The 26,711-nt window shown below is 39.2% G+C and overlaps 3 protein-coding genes across 4 annotated transcripts; all 3 read right to left on the bottom strand.

Annotated features, from left to right (window-relative positions):
• Positions 1-329: 329 nt before the first annotated feature.
• On the bottom strand, positions 330-7,759 carry eif4ea (eukaryotic translation initiation factor 4ea). Of its 2 annotated transcripts, XM_010899622.4 has the most exons (7): positions 7,646-7,759; positions 7,017-7,120; positions 5,476-5,571; positions 5,178-5,241; positions 2,788-2,901; positions 1,917-2,056; positions 330-1,520 (listed from the first exon to the last, which is right to left on the bottom strand). In XM_010899622.4, the coding sequence occupies exons 1-7, from the start codon at positions 7,661-7,663 to the stop codon at positions 1,406-1,408; spliced, it is 651 nt and encodes a 216-aa protein (XP_010897924.1). In that variant the 5' UTR covers positions 7,664-7,759; the 3' UTR covers positions 330-1,405. The 2 variants fall into 2 exon arrangements, with proteins under 2 accessions (XP_010897924.1, XP_019901221.1); XM_020045662.2 differs by lacking the exon at positions 5,476-5,571.
• A 6,834-nt stretch (positions 7,760-14,593) lies between these two features.
• Positions 14,594-19,523, bottom strand: LOC105027506 (alcohol dehydrogenase class-3). The gene is made up of 9 exons (XM_010899635.3): positions 19,399-19,523; positions 18,677-18,778; positions 17,395-17,536; positions 17,070-17,157; positions 16,438-16,657; positions 16,019-16,279; positions 15,520-15,655; positions 15,226-15,364; positions 14,594-15,105 (listed from the first exon to the last, which is right to left on the bottom strand). Exons 1-9 carry the CDS (start codon positions 19,414-19,416, stop codon positions 15,081-15,083), a joined length of 1,131 nt encoding a protein of 376 aa, XP_010897937.2. The 5' UTR covers positions 19,417-19,523; the 3' UTR covers positions 14,594-15,080.
• Positions 19,524-21,120: 1,597 nt separating this feature from the next.
• Positions 21,121-25,684, bottom strand: gar1 (GAR1 homolog, ribonucleoprotein). The gene is made up of 7 exons (XM_010899647.3): positions 25,576-25,684; positions 24,829-25,037; positions 24,500-24,654; positions 22,352-22,411; positions 21,853-21,973; positions 21,627-21,749; positions 21,121-21,514 (listed from the first exon to the last, which is right to left on the bottom strand). Exons 2-7 carry the CDS (start codon positions 25,022-25,024, stop codon positions 21,504-21,506), a joined length of 666 nt encoding a protein of 221 aa, XP_010897949.1. The 5' UTR covers positions 25,025-25,037; positions 25,576-25,684; the 3' UTR covers positions 21,121-21,503.
• Positions 25,685-26,711: the final 1,027 nt, after the last annotated feature.

Here is a 26,711-nt window from a genome sequence, read left to right as displayed (position 1 = left end):
CCAGTAGGGAGAAGTAAAATATTCAAAACTGGTTTAATAAGCAGGAAATCAAAATGTTCCCCAAAGGCCAGGATATGTCCACAATATGTTCTGCTGAAGTGCCAAATAGAGATTCAGCCCTATACACTCAAATGGAATGTAGAAGTTTTCAAACCAGATACTTATTTTTCTGTTATGTTCCATGTAAGATATCACAAATAACAACACGTTGTTAAATGGCAAGGAAAGGCCTAATGTTATTCATTATACAGTAGGTGTAAATAATTCAGACAGAGAGGTCCACGGTTCTTCAAAACAGCATTCCCAGCATAAACGTGATAATTGCTAGATAAAAAAACAAAAACACAATTGTGTTTATTGTTGAGAATGAATACGGTGATATATTCAGTGAGAATGAAGAGGTTCCACGTGGGTGTTCAGTTGAATGTCATACATTAAAAATAATGCTAAGTCACCCTTGGTAGTATTATGTCCATTGCATTGTGAAGTAGTCTAGTGGGGCTTGACACCAAGATGTAGGCTTCTTTGAACGTCTGGTTTAAGACTAAAGGAATCAATATCATTTTAAATGAGAGGAATCGCTCCACTTGCAGAGCTAAGACAACATACTGTACATATTTATTTACAGTAATATTTTGTACCATGTTCATAAGAGCAGGACAGTGTGCCAAAGCAAGGCAATTAGTAACACCTAATAGGCGTTGAGAGAGTACAAGTACAGATTTACATACACTATCATAGCATCTTAGTGTGCTCAGCAAAGGAAAGGAAAAACAAAAAGATTTACATAAATACAATAGTGACAGAAACAAACATCCGCATACTACATAAAACTGCAATAGGAAAAGTTTAATGAACAATATAGATTGCACGGAAGGTGAATGATCTTACTGGTCAACTTAGACCAATTTAGGCTAAACCAATTAGAAAATAATGAAGGAAACTACAAAACTACTTTAGACCTGGTAAAACAAAATAAATTAGGCAAAACGATTGCACAGCTAGGACAATGCTGCAATTTAACATACAAAATGTCCTCCATGACAAAAAAAACGAATTATGGTGAAAAATAAACAAAAACAATAGCACATGCTTCAGAAACTGTAAACTTTGTTTCCATTATTTCAATTCTCACGGTTATTCCACCCTACATCAAAAGGAAGGTATAGGTTGGATTTGGTTAGACATGAATGCGACCATTTTGCCTTGATATCATATCGCAATTGACTGAATGAAGGCGGTCCAATTGTCCGTGTTGAAGCTTTGGTTTAAATTGGGTTACAGATTCAACTTGGCAAAAGCATTTCAATCAACGCCATGGAAGCGGAACAGTAACTGGCGAGGGCGGGAAAAACTGCCAAACAAAGACAAAACAAGGAACTCCTATCGTGCTCACGGAAGTTCCTCAGACGACAAACTTGTTCTTGGTGGTAGAACCACTCTTAGTGGCAGTGTCCGCGTGCGACTGGTATCCAATCAGCAACTTTGGTGCCACACCTAGTCTCTCCTTCCAGCCACGCCTACAGAAAAAACAAAATTCAGAGTCAAATAAGCAGCAGAATAGGATAAGGATATGAATAGAATTAATGGAGCTGTGGATATGGCTTTTCTAGCAATCATGTAGCTATCAAATGACAACAACCTAATGGCATGATAATTTGCAGAGAAGCAGTCAACTCAATTGTTTAACTCTGGTTACAATTTGGCATAATAACTAAGGTTGATATTAGTGAAGCTACACGGGACGTGTTTCACCTGGATGCAATCTGTGTAGACGTCACCCTGTTTCTGCTACTGCAATATCTTAAGTTAAAACAAATTGTAGCCTACAAATACCACAAGTATTTCAGAAACATTAGGTAGTACAAAAATGCAAGCACTCCGTACTGTAAGTTGCTCTGGATGAATGGACTCACCCTATGTGTGTGATGGCCTCCTTGTTGTCATAGTCTGTTGTCCATATTGCCAGTTTGTCTCCTTTCGTTCTAATGTTGACTACTGCCCCGCAAACATCGTCACTGTGGTCATCAAAGGCTTCTCCAACAAGGCACAAGAGCTGCAACGTACATTGACAGCCAGATGTTTTAATACATGAATGACAGCTAAATATAATAAAATCTCATGCATGATTTGCATGTCTAACTAATGCATTTGTAGATTAACCTCAAGAAAAGAAAAAAGTGTGTCTTAGAGTGAGTACAGGTCACCTGAAGTAAAACAAAAAGCTGTATACTTAGTGTGTTACTTTGGAACCACGTTTTACTTTAATACACTAATAAGTATTAAAATACTATTAATACTATTTTAATAACAAATAGGTATACTTAGTGTAAAGAAATGTACTCACTTGTACAGTTATTATACATGATTGGATATAGAATTTTTAGTACACATTAAATAAAGCTCCTTCAAATACATTAGGAGTATATCTTCAGTGTACTAAACTACAAATATAACTTCTGTTTTACACTTAAAGATTTTGAGACCTTTCTGAACAACATATATGTTTATTTGTAATAAGTTGGTTATATGTGAATAATTACTATCATACCTTAATTGAACATTTCATTCCAAGTTTGAAAGCAAGAGGTTTTGATAGTACACCTATTTTTAGGGACCAGTTTTGGAAGAAAAAGCGCCACTTTTACAACCAGTGGCAGAAATCACAGAATGCATTATTAATAAATACAATTATTACACATTTTACAAATCAGGGTAGCTCACGTGCCAGTGTAGTGTCTGCAGTGTGTGTGTGTGTAATCAGTCCTGAGGAGGAGGTGTACTAACCGTCTCCAGCCAGAAGCGGTCCAGGTCGGCCCTACGCTGCTGTTTGGACAGAGTGATGAGCCACCTGCCACCACGCTTGTTCCTCTCGTCCTCCCACATGGGCTCAATACCGTCCTGCCACACAAAATCATGTTAGACTCGGGGGGTAAAAGGGCAAAGGTGGAGGACATTAGCTTTTTTTAGCCCTAGACTGTGTTCAGAATATGTCAGGGGTGGTTGGTCCGCACAGAGCATATCTCAGAAAATTGACTACGCTGCTTTCTTAGCCACATCTCACTTGAAAAACCAATGGAAAAACTCAGGTGACCTCTGGTTGCCGAAAGCATAAAACTAAAATCTGGAGGGCAGAAGCCATGACAGAACTGGATAGCCTACATGACAGATGGGATTTTGATTTAACTGTTCATGTAAAGAAACTACTGTACCTAAAAATAAATATTTTCAGTTTCAGTATCTTTGGTTGTTATTCAAAGATAAACAACATTTAAAACGGAAATCAAGTTCAAAATTTGGAACAGAACTAAAAGCGGAAGTGCAGCTGAGCATGACATAAGATCCAAGAGAGGCTAAGAGGTCTACTTAGGGCTATTTGAGGAAGATTGCCCTCTTAGAAGGTATCATAACCCTTGCAGTGAAAGCTAAAGCCACAGGCTGAAAAGAGGCTCAGAGAGACGAGCCCGAAACACTGGTTCTCAAACTTCTCTTCAGAGACCCCCAGCCACTCCATTGCAGTATTCCAGCCTGTGACCGAATGGTTGCATTTGGCTATGGCATGTTGGGGCTGCATTCACAATTGGTTGCACCAGCGCAACCTTCAAAAAAATATTGTATTTATTTACTCCAAGTTCATGATTTGGTCAAAACGGCAATGTGAGTCATTATTGTCCTGATATCAAACTCCCTGCTTGTGTCAGTTTTGTAAGTGGCTGGGTATGAGCCACTCTCAACCTCTCATTCCCTTTTCCAGAAGGGGTAACTGTGCCACTAGCTTGCTGTTGGCTGAAACAAGAGGCAGCTACTACTTCACGCAATGAACATTTTCAGAACTAAGTGGCAAAAAATACTTATTTATTGAGCAAACCGCACAAAGATACTGATATCATTCCATTCAAATCCGAGATTGTTCTACAAAAAGAAAACTAGTTCCGGCTCAATCCAACATGATAAATATAATTTGGCAAAATGCGAGACAATATAAAAAAATATATACTGCATATCAAAGTTGCCTCAGTCCCATACCTACTGGCACAGACATTTGTGACATTTAGTAAATGTAATTTTTATAAATCCTCTGCAGTTCACAAACTGAAGGGGTCAAGCAAAGACTTTAATCTAGTCATGTTGAAGCTGCAACTAGACATACTATAATTTGAAATTAATTAAGAAACATTATTTGCCATGCCTTTTACAAATTACCTAATTTAAACCACCTGTTTTCAAGTCACAAACATGTTAGCAATAGCCCCTATTCTGAACATGAGATGTCTATGTAGAATCATAAAGTGTTCATCTTACTGTTTGCTGCCTGAGGGCCATTGGTGTCACTGACCATTAATGAATCAAATTAGTCAAATGATTTGTGCTTTTGACTGAATGACTCAAATAGGAGTCAGTAAATAGTAGAACTTCTCTTCACTCACCCTTATTGGACATGTTGAGCTCTAGCGTGCCACAGCACAAGGTATTTACTAAAATTATAAATTATAATAGCTAATTCAACCCAAGAAAACTCTCAAAAACGTATGTTCTCTACAAAGGTTGTTGCTGTAAATAGAAATGTGTTCTTGGCATATTTACCTTGTAAATAAATTGTGAAATTAGTGCTCTTTTACCCATAGTCATAATTTCATAATAAAAAAACGTCAGACTGACGTCCCAATGCTAGAAATCTAATTGTAGATGTCAGGGACAGCAGTCTAAAGATATCACAGAAATAAACAAATATGCCAAATATGTTTTAATACTCAAATTATTATACAAGATCATTATTTGTGGGTGTAACCATACGTGCTGGTGTCTATTGCAGAGCCAGCACTCCTGATTCAGCTAATCAGGCACTTGAATAGATGACAGGCTTGTATAGAGCTACAGCATTTTGAAATGTCTGGGTTTCCCCAATTTGAGAAGTGGTCTAAAAGGCGCTTTGCCGACTAAGAATGAAAACGAATTCTAGAGAATAAACAACGCTACAGAATTTTTTTTCTTTTCTGCTGGAGCATATACAAATGTGCTGTTAAGTTGTATTGAAGTTCTCATTTCTTGTTAAATTTTAAGCCCATTTGGCTCCTACAAGTCGCTCTGGGTAAGAATATATGCTAAATGAAACAAATGTTGACTGTTAAAAGGAGTAATGTTGGTGTGAAATAACAGACTGGGAAAATAACACATACCTTAAAAAGTGAGTAGTCACAGCCGGAGATTAAGTTACTTGACAGTTGGATGTGATTATACAGTCTGAGGGAACAGGTGAAAAAGCATAAGTAGACAGTTGGATGTGATTATACAGTCTGAGGGAACAGGTGAAAAAGCATAAGTAGACAGTTGGATGTGATTGTAAAGTCTGAGGGAACAGGTGAAAAAGCATAAGTAGACAGTTGGATGTGATTGTAAAGTCTGAGGGAACAGGTGAAAAAGCATAAGTAGTTAAGAAACAGTAAGAATGTGAAGTCGCCACCATTAAATACTTACGCCCAGAAGTCTTCCACTGTGTCAAACTTGGAGATAAGACGGAGATTAGCTTGCCAGGTTTTCGTTTTGTCATTCTTAAAGAACCACAGAGCCCATCTGCATTCAAACAACAGTAGCAATAACTGACAATGCATCAGGCAACGTTGTCAGTTAAGCCTGTACACTGTTCAAGACGCATTCCGGGCCTTTTGCGAATGACAAATACTTCTTTGTAACATGTGGTTTATATGTACAACCTATAAGTAAAATCTGTAACATTTTATTTTGAGTCCCAAATGTGTCTCTGTAGACGCTGTATTGATTATCTACTGACTATCAGTAACATTTTAACTAACAATCTAACCATAACCTTGACTTTACCCTAAACCTAGCCTAACCTCAGCAAGCAGTTGCTTATAAACATTTTGTTGAACGCTTGTTGATAGTATTACAATAGAACACCTACAGATGGAAATTTACTCTCAAAATAAAGTATCAGTATCAAAGTAAAATCAGTATTATAGCTCAATTAACTATGAAAGTTTGAAAGCGATTGGATTGATTACATAGGGCAGATATCACACATATGACTCAGTAAACCATCTGACGACAAATTGGCAGTAATATGGCTAATAAGTGACTAAGCCACCCAAAGCTCAGGAATGGACATTTGACCCATGTCAATACCTGTTCTATGTGGCCCAGTTGCTAAACTAAACAGGCGTGCGAAACACAGACAGGTATGCATGGTAAACAAGTGACAACATGGAATATATGTTTGGATTTCTTTTGGAGTACGTTGGCATCAAACAATCAGATGTAATACTTTCTAGTGGACTGCTCGGCAATGCTAACGGTGACCTTCCAATTTTCCAATGGGGGAAATATGCTTCCAAAACAGGTACAGAAACAATGTGTTGTGACAAAACGTTCCACAGAAGAGAGACCTTAGTCGTATAGTAGAAACTCGGGCTGCCTCCCTGACCACTTTATGATAGATTTCAGTTGACTACGCCTTAAGTATGTTTCCTACATGTTGTGAAGCTGAAAGGAAACCTAAACTGTACTTAAAACAGCAACCTTGTGTTTACAGGTCAGCTGATCTGTGCGTACTAGTCCAGACCAGAAACCATTGTGTATTAAATGTGTTACAGTTTGTGTTAGTGCTTTCTGTAATATTTCTAATTCATTCATGACAAGACTGAAAGATTATCTTTAAAAAACATTACATAATAAATATTCCAATGAGTTTCTTCTTGGTTAGTCTGGATGTCAGAAGTATTTTGTGACATGTAAAAATTGCTTTATCAAAAACATTTGATTAATTGATCTTCATCCCAATTGTTTTTGTGTTAGGAGACTGAACATTAACAGCATTCAAGCTTTGGAGACAGTATCACAAGTGCTTATTAACTTTTCTAGAGATTAAACGCAGCGATTGTAATAACTTTGCTTGAACCTCAGGAGATACTGAACACAGAATCCTTTACAGATTGCGGTTTTGATAGTTCCCACTCTGACTCATCGATGTTTGGAAGGGATGGGCTGCTATATGTGCTTACCTATTCTGTAGAGGATGTTTGATGTAGTCTTCAGGATTTACCACTACCTGCCCAGTTGTTTCACTTTTTTCCTCTTCGGAATTAGATGCATTCGAAATTGATTCCTGGAGAGACGGAAAGACATGTATTTATAAAGACCAAACACAGCAAAACCGCAACATAAAAAACCCACCTGGAATGCACCTCGAAGGCTAGCGAGTTAACTGTTTTTATTTAAGGGGGCAGTGGCGAGCATATCTTTTGGGTGTACTCGAACTGTCAACGGTTTACACTGGGCATGGATATTTTGAACTTCAATGCGTGTGTAGTTAGATAGTTACAGTGATTAACATTAGGACGTCATGCGAGTTGTCACTTGGAATTCGCCAACTAAGGACAACTCCAGCATTCATCATCGATGACCCAGCTAGGCACTGTAGCTAGTGTTAATGGTTCATTTTCGGAGCCATCGAAGTGAATCGAACATTCCAATAACCAAAGCACATTTGCTTTGGTTAGGCAAATGCAGCAACAGTTGCGCCATAAATTTGTACCACCAACTAACATATCATATTTGTTAGATTTGTGGATACCTGTAACCAAAAACTGCCCATGCCGTTACAGAAGCTAACGTTTATGGAAACACTCACCGGCTCCGCGGTCGCCATCTTCTGATAATCTGACTCACAATTCTGTAGTGTGAAAAATAAAAGCTGATTGGACTATGCTTTCCAACGTGACAACCAACTATAGCCTCAATGCGCATGCTCACAGATGTCAGAAACGAAAGTTAAGTTTCTCAAGTACAAAAATTTATTAGCGCCAGGCTGGCAACATTAGAGATTCTGTAGCAACAATAAGACTTCCGGTTTTCGGATTTTGGCTTCAAGATAGAAGTCCGCGGTAAAACGCGATTTTAATAATATTAAATAAATCTATTTTGCCACTTTGCTTAGTGTATATTGTAAAAATGTATTGTAGGAAATGTTCAGGAGAGTGGACAGACGAATTATATGCAAATAAATCAAGGGGCACTTTGTATTTGCAATTGTTGCTGGCATTTTACTCCGCCCATACCATTGGCCGCAATGTAACTCAATAGATATGAAATACATATTGACTCATACAGAAAAAAACGGATCTATACGCAGCTGTGAATGGATTGTAGGAAATGTTCAGGAGACTCTGTAGAGTGATTTTATTTGTAAAAAATCAGGCCAACTGTGTATTTGCAATTGTTGCTGGCATTTTACTACACCCATACTATTGGCCACATTCCTAATTGCTAACTAAGTGTTTAATTCAGATCCTTTATTTCTTTTGTTAATGGAGGTGATAATCACCACTTGGTTATTACTTAACAATTCAGCCAATGATGTAATGTAGTTGTCAATGAGTTATATTAACTGGTCATTACCTGTTGTACCATCTTTAGAGATGTAGGTGAGCCATAAAAGACAAGCAAAAATAATTTTGACAAGAAAATCACATCATTACCAATTTCCAACTATTACGTACTAGAACAAGTTCATCAACCTTTGCATGTAAACTCAAATACTGAAATGCCAGATACTTCTATAGTGGGTAAAGTATGCCCTGCAGTTTTTTCTCATACTGTTTTAAGGAGTCCATGTCAGGCTGACTTACCATTGAAGGGGGTATGGGTGTTGCTGATGACCATTGACAGCACCTTGTAAATTATTTGAATATTTGAGGTTAAACAGTGGATATTTGTAACAATGGACAATATTGAACTTGCATTACTAGACATTAAAGCAAAGACCTTAAACTATGAGATAGCTTACAGTTTGGACCCCAGCACAACAAGGTCTAGTTGTACCAATGACCTGTATTTCCTCAAACAAAGTGTCCTTGATCAGTGTAGCCATAGTTGGCATCTCAAAATCATTGCTCAAATTAATATTTTCGGCCACTGCTTGTAGGGCCGGAAGGCCCTGGACATCTCCCTTCTGTAAGTCACACCCAGATCCCATGCTTGGGTTTCATACTCCAGGGCCAGCAGTTCTTGCTAATTTAGGTACTTTTTCCTATCAATACGGTGTGGAAAATCAAGGACAAATATTTGAAAATAATTTGATGTGGTATTGACAGATTTTAGTAATTTACAGAAACGTCTGGGAAATTGCACATTTCATTTACAGTAACATGTTTATACAACTAGAAATGGCAGTTCAAGTTTTACCTGAGGCCATCTCAACTTAGCAGCAAGTAGGAGTTGTTTCCTCTTCACCTGCCTGGGCGATGGATGGGCTGGCTTCACGGTTGTTACCAGGAATGATCAGACATACTATGTCTGGGACGAGGCCTTTGGGAAACACCTCCCCACAAACATCTGCCTTCAGATGTGAAACTCTTGCTCCAGGAGTGGACATGAAGCCAAAAGCCATGGAAGGTCGACCAGTGGAATCAGCCTGATTTGGCATGTGGACAGTGTTATCCACTAAGGCATGGAGATGAGAATTACCAATGACCAGGACAAAGGAATAAGGAAAGTTAGAGATTTGTCCCAATAGTTAAGCTTTTTTTTATATGTATTGTTTTGAAAATGTGCACATCCTAAAACCTTCATATTCAATTCTGAATGTGGGCTGTTAGGTTTAATCTAAATACTAATAACTAATATGGGGCTTTACAATTTAGAACTTACATCAAACAACATGCAATATAAAAGATAATGTACTAAATGGTAATAGGATAGGGTACGCAGTACATACAGTAAATCAAACCAGTTACTCACCTTTCTACCCAAGTTGATCTCCTTCCGTCTGGGCAGTCTTAGAGTTTATGATGCTTAGGATGGGGATTGTATTTAGAATGTGGCCAATTTTTTGCTGCATGGCCAGAGCCAAACTGGTGCAACATTCCTGTCATGTTGGTCCTGGAGGGGCAAAACACTTCTGTGTTTTGTTTCTTAGAAGAAGTTGGTACACAGACTGACTCAACTGCACTCGGATGGTATCCCCGGTCAGAATAAGTCAGTAATGTGAGAATGGGTTTTGGCCCTACAGGACCAACATACAGGACAGCCATAAGCAATAAATGTGTTAACATAGAGATGTCCAAGGTGCTTTAAAGAGTCTCAGGCATTTAGCCCTAGGCCAACTGTTTTATTAAACCTCTCTGGGAATGTTGCTGTGAATACTTTTTAAGAGTTTTATTGTAAATAATCTAAATAAACCAATAAGGAGAAGCTGCGTATATAGATTTTCAGCCTCTACATTTTGGCAATACAAATAATTCAATCAATCAGAATTTTGCTCAGGCAAATGAAATTAACAACATATGCATACCAACATGAATCAAACACCAACACCAACAAATTGGGAAGAAATTGCAAACCTGATAAAAAAAATTATAAAAAAAAGCCTCTTCAAAAGTAGCTGAGGGAATTTTTTAACAGTGATTCAGTACAAATGTAAGCTGATCCAAGCAGAGACCAAACAAGGATTGTCTCCAAATGTGGTTGGTCCTACTTCCCTGGTTGATGGGGGACACCCTCCCATTTTACAGGCCTATCAAATGAGAGATTTGTGAACGAGATGCTACCTGGCAATTGAAAGGATGATTGGGATGACTATAGCACAAGTTATTTTATAGTCAAATGTATAAAAGTATAACACTGATAAAACGTACAAAGGTCACCTGAATGTTTTGTATGCATTGAACTGTTCAAAGAAACCCAGTCATGAAGCTGATGTAATAACATTATACATTTTCTAAGAAACTTGGACAAATGCTGAGCAGTGCGCTAGATTTAGCATAATTTAGTTCAACTGGTAATTACACTACATAATAGCTTGGTACTTTGGTAGTTGGAATATAATTAGTACTGTTCTTTGGTACTGTTCTGATGTAGCTAAAAACTGGAACAACAACATTTCTTACAAAGTATGCAAACATTCCCTTTCTTTTCAGTATCAGATTCACACATTAAACATTAATTTTGTATTTTTACAGATAAAATAACCTACATCTCTAAAGGTGATACAGCAGGCAAATGACCAGTTTATATAAGTAATTTACAACTACATTAGGTCATTGGCTGAATTGTTAAGTAATCACCAAATAGTGATCATCACCTCCATTAACAAAAGGAATAATGGATCTAAATTGAAGGCTATTCAGCAATTTGGAATGTGACAAATGGTATAGGCAGAGTAAAATGCCAGCAACAATTGCAAATACACAGTGGCCCTTAATGTTTTTGCATATAATCATTCTATAACATTTCCTACTGTACATTCACTGCGGTGTATAGAACAGTTTTTCTGTATGAGTCAATATGTATTTCATATCCACTGAGTTACATTGTGGCCAATGGGACGCGTGGAGTAAAATGCCAGCAACAATTGCAAATACACGGTGCCCCTTGATTTCTTTGCATATAATCACCCTATAGAGTCTCCTCAACATTTCCTACAATACATTCACTGCGGTGTATACATCAGTTTTTTTCTGTATAAGTCAATATGTAATTCATATCCATTAAGTTACATTGTGGAAAAAGAGGGTGTGGAACATATTGTGTTGCTAGATGTAGCACACCATTCCCCATGATTAGACAGGTTTGTCTTACTCTCCTGAACATTTCCTACATTGCTTTCTCAGTGGAATATTCAATAGTTTATGAGCTATGAGGCAATATGTATTCCATATTGCCGTCAATGGCATTGTCTGAATTTTGCCCTTGGAACATGTTTTAATACCCACTTTTTATTGAAATTACTCTCAAATATGATAATATATGAATTGTTTATGTTTTGCGAGGTACATTTTCTTAAACAATAAACTCAATTTATGTCAGTTTTGAAGTAATACGTTGGTCTCTTATTTTGAAAGTTTCCGAATTTTTGTGACCCGGAAATGTTTCTTTAATGTTGCTCACAAGACACTGATCAAAAAGTACTCTTAAGCCTACTTTGTTTTGGCATGTATTACCAATGATACTTTACTGACTTGGCCACCCAAAAATGGATACACAAAATGGATACACCCATCGAATTGAGCAGTAAACGGGGCCACTCTGCCTGGAGTAAACAAAATGTGTTGTGCCTTGCAGTGGGTAAAGATGCTGTTCATCCAATCAGTTCAGTTGTAAGCCTTTTCTAACGGCTGGCAACGGCGACATAACACTATACAAACTGGTCACATGATCAAACTGTTGAGATGTCCTAAATCCTGCAAAACACACAGTTCTCAAAAAGTGAGCTGTCACTCCTACACTCCCCTTCGTGGGTATTGGCATCCTTAATAAAGACATGCAATAAAGGCTGTATTAAACAAAAAAACACAGATATTTAATGTTAACATTTCATATGTAATATAACAGTCATATGTAATATACAGAATTGTTATCTTTATTAAACCATAGTCATTTTCACATGCTAGTCATTCAGCAGACACCAATCAAGAGAAATTTAAAATCAGTGCATTAATCTTAAAACATCTAACCCTTAAACCCAGAAATAAAACACAGGGGTAAATTTTGTTTCATGTTTGATATTCGGAGTTTGATCTTCAATACCTCTTCCAAAAAAATCGTACAAAGACGACACTGAAATATATATGATTGGATGAGGGTAGAGAGCAGGGTACACCCAATGATTTTATCGAAAATCAAACTTTTCCTTTAGCAGAGCCCAAAATGGTTATTAAACAAACCTATAATTTTCTACATATTTTTGTTGTTAAATCTTATACATTTCATTTTTAAGATTCCTATAGAGATGTCATATACATTTAAAAACACTTTTTGTTCACAGACCTTTAGATTTGCCCTTTTACATTTTCGGTGATTATATGAGAATTGATCCCTCTATACCAGAGGTGACAAACTAGATCCACGGAGGTCCGAGCGTCTGCAGATTTTTCGCTCTCACCTTGTACTTGATTAATTAGGTAAGTAATTGGTTAGTTTCTACCCTCACCTGGTTGCTTAGGTCTGAATTGCGAACAAATTTATAGGAAAAATCTAAAACATGCAGACACTCCCCTGTTCTATACAATACGTTTTTTAATAGCTTACTATCCATATGAGTTAGATCTGTAAATTGACCAACATTTTAAAGGGAAAATCTAAGGGCCAAAGAAGGTCTCGACAAAGAAGGTCTGTAAACAAAATTGAAAGTGGTTTTAGAGGTACATGTCATCTGGACTGGAAGCTATTCAAAATAATTCATGTCAATTAGGTAATAGAGTTGTAACCATGCATGTCATTTTAAAATAAATCAAGATTATGAATTTGGAGGGGTTTACCTTTTGGAGGAAACAGGGGAACACACCACGTTTGTAGAGAAGTAGTTCATATGGATAGTGAGCTATTACAAATAGTGTTAAAGGACAAAAGCTGCTAATATTAACAACATTGAAAATGGCAAATCCACAGAATGTACTCTGGAGAAGGAAGCTCAGTGACCAAAATAAATGTGGTTTCAGAGGTACATGTCTTCTTGGTAGGAAATTATTAAAGAAGTTAATGTTTGGTAAGAGTTGTATTGATACATATTTTAATATAAAATAGAGAATTGACTTGTAAAATACAGGTGTACCTTTGAGAGGATAGATACAGGAACACACCACACTTGTTTGTGGATCTCCGGTATTACATAAATGGATATACAATTGTTTTTGAGGTACGTCACCTGGATAGAAACTTACTGTAAAACACATCTATATGTTAAGAGTTGTAACAAGGTAAAAAAAATAAAAATACACAAATGAAGATAAATAATGGGGAAATATGAGGTTTACCTTTGTAAGGACAGGTAAAGGAACACAGCAAACTTTTCTGTATATCTCTAGCTGATATGGGATTTCAGCTATTAGGAAAATGCAGTTTACAATGAGAAATTAAAGTAGAAGGAAAAACAGCAATTATAAGCTGGGAATTGGGACAAGGAAGGTCAGTAACTACAGTATAAAATTGATTTAGAGCTAATGTCTCTTAGATAATATCATCTGTAAAATGATTTAGGCATAGCCTATTTGTTTTTCATATATATTTTTTGGTATGAACAAATTACAAAATGAAACAATGTCTACAATTGATTTCTGCCAAATGCACTTTTAAGACGGTCCCTTAGTCTCATCCACGTAATCTTCCTTCATTGAAAGTAATGTAAAACATTTTTTGAAAACGCATCGAAACCGCCAAACCAAAGGGTGTACCGTGCTCTCTACCTTCACCTCATTCTATATATATAGCCGTTGTCTTTGTAGGATGTTTTTAGGGAGCGCTATGAACAAGCAAACTCTGGATATCAAAGAAGATGATATCAAATATAAAACCAAATTTATACCGGGAATAAAACACCTTCCTAAAAGGAGTAGCTATCAGCAAAGTCAGCACCTGAAGAACATATGAATTAGTAATTGCGGGCAAGATTTCAGGGCGGAGGGGGAGACATTAGCAGTGAAATTATTGTTATCGGTAGTGTTTGAGAAAAATTTATAGGGACTCGAAAAGGACACTTGACTTTGAGTGTCAAGGCAAAGGGTCTGAATACTTTGTACATGAAATTTACGTTTATTTTCTGGAAATAGGTCTACAAATCTAAAAAAAATTTACTTAGTCAGTATGAGTTGTTGTGTGTAGATTGCTAGCTTTATTTTTCTTTTACACTTAATGTAGAGAACTGAAGGTGGCTGAATACTTTCCAACGCCACTGCCCAAATGAGACATTGACATTAAACTGCAAAAAATACATTACAACTTAATTCCATAACAGGTGTATAATGCTAATTGATAAGAGAAAGCAGAATACGTACAAGTCAAGTCACCCAGCTCAGACATTGCATGAATCATCCATTGTTCAACTGTGAAGTCGGGCATAAGAGAACATACCACATGGTGAGCTGACTGGGAAAGAAAATACCTATCCAAGCCTTTGTAACCTCTATCAAGTATCAGCAACATCTAAGAACAACAGACATGCCCAAAAACAGGGAATCTGAATTCTGAAAGTTGGGTGACATAAGTGCCCTGGGTTGTAAATGCTACAGAGTACAAAAGTGATTATTTTATAGAAGCCAGGGAAGACGGGCCAAACACAGCAGGCAGGTGTTTCAGAACTTCAGGACGGTTCGGATACTGGAAGAGGAATTGAAAAGCAGAGATAAGTATACTGCTTTAAAGGCCTTTAATAAAACCGTGTTGAATTTTAAATTAGTACCAAAACAACTGATGTAACAGAACAATTGATCGAGTCACCTCTTTCCGGCATGCATGAGGTCAAAGCCCTCATTGATCTGGTCAAATGGCAAAGTATGGGTCACAAACTCATCCACCTTCAGCTTCTTATTCATGTAGTCGGCCACTAGTTTAGGGACGCTCTCCACACTCTTCCAGCCTGGGAAAAGGAACAAGATTACATCCTGATGAATATAGGCATTGCCATTGTGTGTGTGTGTATATATTTTAAACCAGTTAAATTTCTGCTCATCTTTAATCACTTTTAAAAGAAAAAATATATTTACAAACTGCAAGGTTTCTCACGACATTTACCTCCAAATGCTGTGCCCCTCCACACACGGCCAGTAACCAGCTGGAACGGACGTGTGGAGATCTCCTGTCCTGCGCCCGCCACCCCAATTATGATGCTCTCACCCCACCCTTTGTGACACGCCTCCAGAGCAGCCCTCTGAAACAATGGAGTCATGTCAGAAGACCTGCTAACCAAAACACAGATCTACTTAAAAAAAGTGAAATAACATTTCTGATGTGTGAAATATGGCAACTCTGGTGGGAAAGAGAAGAACAACTTCCTTAAATTTGTTTTGCCATAAGTGCCATTATGTTACCTTCCCAATTCCCTGCCTCATCATCTCCAGAGCAGCCATGGAAGTCATTTAGGGGTGTATTCAGTGAGGGAAAAAATCCAGAACATTGCAGACAGAATTGCAATAAGAGCAGTTGTCCTATTCTACATGACAAGAACACTATTCTGAACAAGCTGCCTTTCCATCTCCCCCTGTCCGGTAAATCCTGTTAGACAGAGTCTCACCATGATTCCCACATTGCCAATGCATTCGAAGGAGTAGTCCACCCCTCCATCAGTCATCTCAACCAGAACCTCCTGGATAGGTTTATCGTGGTCCTTCGGGTTCACAAACTCTGTGGCCCCAAACTCCTTGCTCTTGTCAAACTTGTCTGGATTAATATCCACGCCAATGATCCTGGTCGCCCCGGCAACTTTGCAGCCCATGATGACGGCAAGGCCGACAGCACCCAGGCCAAACACAGCACAGGTGGAGCCAGGCTCAACCTGCAGGTAACCATGGAGAAAAACAATGGATGGAACGGCCTTGTCGGTAAAGCAACATGACGTCTTCATGACCTCTTTGCCTTCTGAAATCTGCACCCTTCATTAACAGAGAAGACAGTAAAACAGTAACCCCCCCCACACACACCCCCCACCCCTACCTTCGCAGTGTTGAGGGCCGCTCCATAGCCTGTGGAGATCCCACAGCCCAGCAGGCACACTTTGTCCAGGGGAGCCTGTTTATCCACCTTGGCCAGTGAAATGTCAGCCACCACCGTGTACTCTGAGAAGGTGCTGGTCCCCATGAAGTGAAAGAGCTGCTTGCCCTTACAGGTAAACCGCGAGGTGTTGTCCGGCATCAGACCCCGACCCTGGGTTATCCTGGTAAAATGGGCGATGAAAGGAAACGGACGATTAAAGGAAACGGGCATCAACAGTGTATGTTTAAGTCAACTATGTCACATTCAAACCTAATAGCTAGCTACACTGGATGCTTCTTCACACGTACAGCACTTCAATTTCAAGGACTGCAGTGGCATATTGTCATATTCTTTCGGGAAGTAATCTAACAGTACATATATGCTCAGTCCTTTACTGCCTGGCTTTGAAAATGGGAGTCAGTAATGAATTGCATTTACAATTTTTGGAAAAGTGCCTGTAAGTAAGCCTTTTGCTGTCAGTCAAACAGCATGTGAAAAATACCCATTTGATTTGAAGGACCATGACCTCAACCTTACAAGCTATAATTGCCTCAGCCTGCACTGATGACTGGGTGAGATTATGTTCCAATTACCTGATCTTCTGGCAGAGGTTGGTCTTAGGGTTTTTGCAGAATTTGCACTCCCCACACTGTGGCACATACAAAGGGATGACATGGTCACCTTGGAAGATAAGAGACGTTTAGTAAGACAGAGTCACGAGGACAATGTTTTTCAAACTTAGTAGTCCTGAGGACACAATGGATGTGCAGGGTTGTGTTTCAGACCAGTATTTAAACATCTTATTCAATTGACAATGTTGTTTGATTTTTTTGATTCTGGAATGTTAGTATGGGGCTAGTGCGTATCAAGAGCATATAAAGACTCATGGAGAGCACAAGATTATATTTAGTCCTTCACCTGGCTTAAAGTTGGCTACGCCCTCTCCCACACTTTCGACTGTCCCGGCACCCTCATGACCCAGGATGACAGGGAACAGTCCCTCTGGATCACTGCCGCTCAGGGTGTAGGCATCTGTATGACAGACTCCGGTCGCAAACAGCTGAAATGCATGTCGCCCGTAGTTAATGCAACGAACTGAAACACAAATCGCCATCATTTAATGCACTCCTTTCTCCCATTAAGATTTCAAAGCATGTGTGCAAACACTTTAGGCTATGGCTAGGCTAATAAAAATAAAATCTGGTACATCATCTTAAATATTCAGCAACCACAGTATATAATTGTCAGCCTTGAGTGTTCTAGTTCCTATTCCGTATGTGTTATACAACTAACAGTCCCAATACACCAAGACTTTGAATGTGTAAATATAACGTAGCAATGAATGATTCCAATACCAGAAAAAATATATCACCAGACAGGGAGCTAAAGATATGGCTGGAAAAGGTCACCTTAGCCTTTAATGTAAATACACAGTAACATTTTGCACAGCAACTGCTCACAAATATTCACACAATGCAGCCTTTGTTAGGACTCCCTGGGCCCAGCCGGTTTTGATAATGGAAGCCTGACTCTCACGTTAGAGGCCACTGAAAGACTCAAGGACAATTTCCACAGTATTTCCCACATTAAAGTCTGGTCAAAGGGTCAGAGCTCTGTTGGTGCTTTCATCCACTCGTGCACCTCACTCATTATCCTTTGGTTGAAGAGCCATAGTGACAGGACATATGCCGTTGCTAAAATGTATTATATACACTCGCATGAGTCACATGCGCAACTATATACAAATTGTCTCATTTACCATGCGTTTATGCACCATGTGCACAAATTCTAGTAAGAGTTAATTCATGCAATCACCCCGTAGAAGAATGGTCTCGTTCAGTTAGGGTAGAGGTGGAGTAGACAAGATTAGTCATGGTTTAGAAATCAGTCTTCTAAAATTTCAGAGGCAGGATCAGAGAGACCACTGCTAAATGCTTATGGAGGTTGTCAGCACTGTGAATCTAGGGGGCAAAGGTCAGGGGAACACTTGACAGTTCCTCCAGCTGTTGAAAAGTCCATCCCTGACAAAGTGTGCCTCAAACAGTATTAAGTTGTGTTTTGGAAACAAGTGTACTCAGCGATATACTGTTCAGACCAAAACACAAATGTTCAGCCATACAGACAGCTGGAGTTGCCATGCAAGTGCAACGCAGGGGCGCTTGTGTGTAAGACACTTGAGGTACAAGGAAGAGTGGTTTACCTTTATGCGCACTTCATGGGCCTTCGGTGGACCCACCTCCACCTCTTCTATAGACAGACCCTTCCCAGCCTCCCAGGCAACAGCTGCCTTGCACTTGATCACCTGGAAGTCAGACAAGAGTTCTTGCAGCCAATTTCACAAACACGAAGTATGATAACGATCGCTTGTAATAACTGTTGAGTGAGGCTGCCCAGTGAATGCATGTGTAATGTGCAACTACCATACAATGTGGGCCATCAATCTTAACAGTTGGACGGACTTTCGGCTTCTCCGCCCTCGGTTTAATCTTTAACCAACATCTCAACGGATCAGCTCTTTTGCCAATGATTGGGCAACAGATCTGGACTAGCCAGCCAGTTTCGAAGCGAATTTACTCTAGGCTGGTTCATACAAAAGAGCTCTGGACCAAGGAGCGTTGGTTAGAAGCAGTGTAGCAAAGGGATTTATGTAGCAGCAGGATCTTCCACGGCGATTGTTTTAGGTAGTTAAATACAGGCCAACTTAGCTAGATTAATTCAGGTTCCACGACTGCTATCGATAGGTTTGTTGAGTCAGTGAAAATAGAACAGTTTCTCTGCAGCCTATCGTTTGTTCATCTACGGCAGTTTGATCAGCCTTTGCAAGAATACACGGTTTAAAGTAGTTTGAACGACATAATGGTAACATTGCATAATTGTATCACGAGCAACGTGCATCATTTTGAATAGGTACTTGGAACTTACTTTTCCAGCTGTATCCATGTTCTTTCTTCAGCAAGACAAAACGTGGCTGTGTGAACTAGCAGAAAGTACTCTAGAACACGTCTCGACCAATCAGGACTGATGTGCAGGACGCAGGTTTTTTTGGTAAACCCCGCCTGCTACGTGCTACGTTTCATGTTAAAATATCCGGCACATTTGTGGAAACCTATGAAATTCGATCCCTCAGCCAATCGCAGATGGACCATGCAGCTAATCCATAACAGTGTGGACTAAATACAAGTAGCAAAACATACAGATTGTAATATATAATTATGTTTCTGAGTGGTCTTTTCATAATTGAAGGAACTGCGATTAAGTTAGTTTTGATGGATCATAGGCTAAACATTCGGCTCTTCAAATCTTAATAGCTCTGTAACTAAGTGTTCAATTACTCCAATATTAGTCATTTTGACTAAAAAGTATATGCAATTTTGCACAGTACTTATTTAATCACATTTTAATCAAGCTATAAAATCCCGAGCCACGCAGAAGTAAAAGTTGTGTATCTGAGCTGATAACCGAGGCAAACGATCTGAGAGCTGGTGCTGGCGTGTTGAAATTAACGAGAAAATCCAGCCTTGTTATAACTTCAAGGTTCAATAGATCCTAAAATACATGTACCAAGACTATCACCAGAGCATTATATATATATACACACATACATATACACACACACCCCCCTTTTGAAAAGCCTTGCTTACAAACCGAAACGGGCATTTGCCCCTGGAGTGAGGCTTTGAATTTAATCAACTGTGCAATATTACCTCTCCTCAAACTGTGTGGAGTATCTCAGTTTTGGCCACACAGCTGTTACAGAACTACAGATTGGAGAAATCTCTCTCAAAATTATTCACACTAGCCATCCAGAAAACATTGTATGGCTGGGTATGGGCCATCAATTCAATGGACCAAAACACCATAATAATACACTGACAAGTGTAAAACAGTGAAATGTTCCAATTATTTCATCCACATAAAACAGCTCAGAAATGTCAATTGTATAACATTCACACAGCCTTCATCAATGACATTTTGTCAAGTCATTGGATTGTTGGATTATTTGCTTTTGGAGTAGTAACTGAACAGTTGAGACAAAACAGACATCCTTGATGGCATACTTTAACCTGAATTTGAAGCATGTGATGTTTTGATTCCGGAACGCAAAGGGCCTTTCAAAGGTGATTTACTGTTCAACGCACATCTTCGCTTTTCTTAACAAAAAAAAAAAAAGTATGCTGAAGTGTCCAGTAGAGAAACACATCCACTGAACTTCACCTCACACCCAGGAGAACCTTTCTGTGAATCCCAGTTTGAACACCAAACTGGATCTTGGTGAGGCTGTTGTTGAGCTACAGCTGCTTTAATAAATATTTTCTTACATTTGGAAACGTAGTGGAACCGTTACACATCATTGTATAAACCGTGTGAAAATAACATTTCTGCTGCATGAGCAGTTGGCCAAAGGAAGCTTATGCAACAGTATTGGTACAGTCCTTTCCACACTCCCCCTCCACAACCCTGTGCATAAGCAGGAATGCACAATTACAAATAAAGCTCAAATAAATGCTGGATATACCTAAACAGCACTGTGTAATCCAAGGTTTCTCTTTACTAAAGAGTCTCTGTCTAACTGCACTCATGTTGGACCCACAAGGTTCATCAAATTTTTCAGTGAGTTGTAATGAAAACATAAGACAAATGAACTCATTTATCAACACTGACCATGTTTATCAACATCTAACTGAGCTCCAAATCATTCCAACAGCATAAAAACAGGACATCAACACAGACGCAAAAACAATCCAGTGTGAACAACGCTGAAGAGTTGCATAAACAGGGCTATTTCGACATTGTTCCCGGTGAGAAGTGTGGAATTAAAGGGAATTCAAATAAAAGCCAGCAATTCACACATCATTCTGAGATTTGTGTACACTTTTTAAAAATAAAAAACGAATTGACAGCTGAGCAGTATAAAAAAAGATGCAATGCCTTTCTCCAAGTCCAAATGAGCCAAGCTCAGGCATCACATTGCACCAATCTGTTTCCGACGGTAGTGAAACTGAGGATTCCCTGATGCGGTGTAGCCATCATCTTGCCCCTGAATCGTAGAAAATGGCACACAATTAACACGCCAGAAAAACCAAACAGAAGCAGCTTGCAATATGTCAATTCGCATTCAGTTTGATTCCTTTCCCCGCGGTTCAACTCACCTCGGAATCCTCGTCCACCGCCGCCGCCCCTTCCTCGGAATCCTCCACCTCCTCGTCCACCACCAAAACCTCCCCTGCCAAAACCGCCACGGTCGCCGCCACCTCTGCCGCCACGGAATCCGCCTGGGAGGAGGCCAAATTCATTTGGTTTTCATATCAACCGCTACCCCAAACGTTGGTTTCAGACAGAACAATAGGAAAATGTAAGCAGATGTTTCTCTCTTACCTCCGCGGGGACCCCCCCTTCCTCCTCTGCCTCCTCTTCCTCCTCTCGGGGGACCCTTCTCACCAGGGGGCCTTGGAAGGAACCTCTGGAGTGGTAGGAGCTTCATTGGGTCTACATAAAACTACAGACAAAAAATGTGTTACAGAATACAAGCAGTAGGAAATGTTCAATTGGCATGACCATGTACAGTGAAAGCGTCATTCATGGGTCTGTCACGGGGGTCGGCAAGCTGAATGACACAATTACAGAGAAACAGAATTTGGCTGAACTCATCAGCTGTGTGGCTATTCCTAAAGGATTGTGAGTCTCCTCCAACCAATGTAATCATGGCCACGGTCTCCATGTTTTATTCAGAAACAATGACGGAAGAGTTGCTTCTGTTCTCTATATTCTGAACAGTGCTAGAAGCAGGAACGCCGTGGTTAATTCTGTAAGCATCATCGGTGCCAGACAAAAAGATATCCCCCTTTATTAAACATAACAGCCTAATATAGCTTACCTTCTGTAGTTTCTTGAATGAGGATGCCTTCATATTATCAGAGAGTTTAACAGAGAAATACTGTACTTTCAGGTTAAGGGGAAAAACCATTGTCACAAAATATGAAACCATTACATGCCATTAGAACTACAGCGTGCAGACATAATCGCATTTCTAATCCTAACTGCCACACATTTTGTGAGGTGCAGCCGGTGAGAACTAACCCTTGTATGATTAAATGATGGAGGATCCTCAGAATTTAAACATCCAATTTGTGAACACAATGGCTTTACTGTAGATTACAAGATGGACGCCAATGCACAGACAGATGGAGATAAAGCATTCACACGTCGCCGCCACTCGCATTCCATTCAGCTGCAAAGACCTCATATACGACAAATATTAGCCCACACTGGAAGATGATAACCACTATGCTACTAGCCACACACCAATTATGAGAGTGAAAGGCTCTGGGGGTAGGTAATTTAATAACCACCACAAAAAGTGTTTGGGTAGCAAAACAAGTCTTCAAAACAGACAAAAACAATAAAACATCAGGAGCCTGCATGAATCTTTTTTATAACAGGGTTGTTTGGCAGAATGAATATGCCCGACCAAAGCACTGAAGGAGACCTTCTGAATAAAATGTGAGTCTTTCAGTAAAATGTTTGAATCTTTCGAGTCATTTCGTTCCAAATGTACTGAAGAACTGTTCAATTGAATGATAAAACTGACCAAGCTACGGTCTTGGTTTATTTTTCTTTGCAAAAGTAAAACTAACAGCGTATTCCGTGGGTGGGTAGAACTCCGCGGCCAGTCGTTCAGTCGAAACAACCGTTCAATTGACCGATAAAACTGAGTCAGTCGTTCAGTCTTTTTTAGTTAGGCCAAGGCAGCAGCTCCGTGCTTCTTTTCATCTGCTTTTTTTTCATGACATCAGTAATCAACTAACTATATTACTTATTTTAGTCTGTGTTCAATTATCAGTTATAAGGCAAGAACTTCTTTATGAAGTTCCTCCTTGATCTATTTTTCTCTGCGAAAGTACATAGATGTTGATCGGTGAACTGAGCTGGAGGACCGGGTTATGAAGCAAGTGATCATGTTGTAGAAATCCGCTGTCAAACGTTCAAATGAACGATACAATTGAACGAGTCACTAGAAAAAAGGACTCACGAGTCCGGAGACACTAAAAAGATTAGTTCAAAACGAATTAATCATTCTCAAACTGCACATCACTAATGTCTAGGCAATGTTTACAAATCGATGTCACACACATTTTGCACATTATTTTACTGGAGTTATCGTAGGTTTTAAAGTGCAAGTCTGAGCGCATGGCCTTCAGGCATCATATGGTTGATAAATTACCCCTGGGTTAGTTTAGTATCAGTTAGATATCAACCAATATCTATAATGATTAAGTATCTCATATTGAGATTATTTGTCTGAGTGCTTTGCTGTTTTAGCAGCAACAATTGTGCACTCCCTCAACTAGCACTACCACTGAAAATGTTCTGCATTTAAAATCCATTTTACATCCCAGAAGTCTAGTCTCCCTTAAATGTTTCAAAGGGAAGAATTCTGGACCTCACAACCATAATAAGTCACCTTGCACCTTCAATTTGCCTGCACTGCACATTTAGAATTGCCACTATACTTGCATTTTTCAGCTGTTACATGCATGTCTACCTCAGGAACCTCATTGCTACTATCCCTACATTTCAGTTGTACATGCTACCTTACACCTCCGATTTGCTCGACTGCAGTCAGCATTGCCATTTGAATCATTGCACAACTACTCATTTCCCACTGGTACATACATTATACTTCCCTTAATTGCCTTCATTGCTCATTTAGAATTGCCATTTGCACAGTATTTGCCTTCATTGCACATCTATACATTCCACTTGTAACAAACACTACACTTAATACTTCTAAATTTCCTGCCCTCTTCTATTTGCACTTCAGGATAGATACTAACAGCTAACACATTTTGTTGTACTTCACTTGTACTCTTCAATGACAATAAAGTTGAATCTAATTAGATTAAAATCTAGGTATTAGGGATTGGGGACTTTTCAACACCATGTAATGAAATAAAGAAAGCATGACCAATTGTTTCCAAAAACATCCCAGAGTACGTCAGGGAACGACAGACAAAAAGGATACAAAGTCCCGTAGTTGACCGAAGATTTCGTCCACTTTACCGATCTGCTCCTTGTTCTCCAAGTACACGGGCGCATTGAAGTAGGGAACCTTGTTCTCCTCGGTTACACACTTGCACACAATTTCGTCCTCACAGGGGTGCATGAACTCTCCTAGAGCTGTGGAGACAAACTGTGGTCAGACCTGGAACAACAACACGACAAGTACAAACAGAAGAACTGTTGTGCTAGACCACAGTACGGAAATAGCTGAATGTTAAGTGTCAATTCAAGATGCCCCCTGAATCACTGGAAAGTGATGTGGCACACCTTTGCGTGGTGAACTCATCTTACCAACAACATATTCTGGAGGGCCATAGTCTTGGAAGCCTCCTCGACCTCCTCGTCCACCACCTCGAAAACCACCTCCACCACCTCGACCTCCGTATCCTCCACCGCCACCACCACCGTATCCACCTCCTCTTCCACCTCCACCACGATTGAATCCACCACCACGGCCCCCTCTTCCACCTCCTCCTCGGAAAGACATTTTCCAAGATCACCTGCAATGGTTGGAGAACGAAGGATAATTAGGTGGGACATACAACTGAATGTCTTTAACTTTGGATAACCTTAGTTAACATAAAAAAAATGCAGAATCATCCAAAGCGACTAGAATGTATACAGTTCATGTGTCTCAAGGGACTCGAACCCAAAAAACAAGCTTTGTAAGCACCATGCTCGTCCAAGTACGGTACCTGGAGTGAACTGGCTATGTTTAAAAAGTTTACGCAACGTTAAAGAACATCCCCTAAAGCCATGAGAACTAACAATTAATTAATTCACTAATTATTTTACCAATACATGGCCAAGACCAAGTAATAAACAATATAAAAATTAAACAACTTAGCTTTTAGCTAGCTAAAGATAGAATAGCTTGCCAGGGCGACGTAGGATACCCTAGAAGTATTCAGCGAAATGTAATAGCTTATTGACAACATATACGTATGTAATAATTGGCTGAAAACAGTGTTTTAGACTTGCGCAACGGATTAAGTACTATATATATATATATATATATATATATTTCCATTAACATACCTGTGTACAACAAATAAACCTAGCTGCTGAAGTTAGGTGCCAGACACAAGTTCCACGCGACGAAAACACATGTGCTTTCTGGTCTTGCCGTAAATCTGCCTGAAAAACTGAGGATCGTTTCGCTCACAGATATTTTAAGCCCAGAGGAACAACATTGCAAGACTTCCGGGAACTTGACGTAATCATTCCATCAGGGTATTACAGTCGCGCGTGTTAAGATAAATGATGGTTCCATGTGTAATGTAGATGAAGTAGTAAGTAATACAACCATTCAAAAACATCAAGAACGGGTTTTTATTTTTGTCAAATGCATTATATAGATGAAATGCCTTTGATTGTATTACCAGCACATGCGCAGACACAACCGTCAGACTCGAACCTATTTGAACTCCATCACTTCCGATTGGGTATTTCTATTGGACAAGCACTCTGCCTATGCTCATACTAACGAATGTCTTTGTTTCGATCGTCTCTAAACTATACATAAAAAATCGTAACCCCAGAATGCTTTAGCAATGTGTCTTTCTAAAACTAAGCGTTAAAACCGTGTTAACATAATGCCCATCCCTTAAATTGAAGAAAAAAGAAAATAGGGATAACAAATAGCATCTACTGAAAATCGATTGTAGCTGGCCTAGACTGTCGTAAATCCCGTTCACGACATTGTTCCCTAGCCCGGCTGCCTGAAACGAGTAGTAATACCCACCCAGCTGCAGAAGTGTGATGTATGCTGAGATGGTGAACAGTCCTGGCACAAAAGTTTAAGTCTACTCAACACTAAGAATTTTGACGTACATAATTTTTATTTACAATAGGGTAATTGAAATATTAATTATTTCTGAATTACCAATTGTTATTACAGAGTAGCCATAAATTCTTATTAGGTCGTTATAAGTGCGAATTGAGTCTCAAAGCCACTCGTGAAACCTACAACAGAGTTTAATGTGTTTCATTTCCCCTTGACTGGTGGGAGCCATATGAATACCGAGGGCCAGGTTAGCGATAGCCTGTGCCGTTGTCACCTGTGCATCAAGGCCCTGGCTGAAATTATAAAAAAAAATACAACATAAAATAAGTTTACAAACTGATATGAGGAAGCCATATAATGCATGGGCTACTATTACCCCAGGTGACTG

This window comes from Esox lucius, chromosome 4 (assembly GCF_011004845.1).
Source record: "Esox lucius isolate fEsoLuc1 chromosome 4, fEsoLuc1.pri, whole genome shotgun sequence".
Lineage (NCBI taxonomy): Eukaryota > Metazoa > Chordata > Actinopteri > Esociformes > Esocidae > Esox > Esox lucius.
The sequence above is the reverse complement of the archived record's forward strand: the minus strand, read 5'-3'. Positions and strand labels throughout refer to the sequence as shown.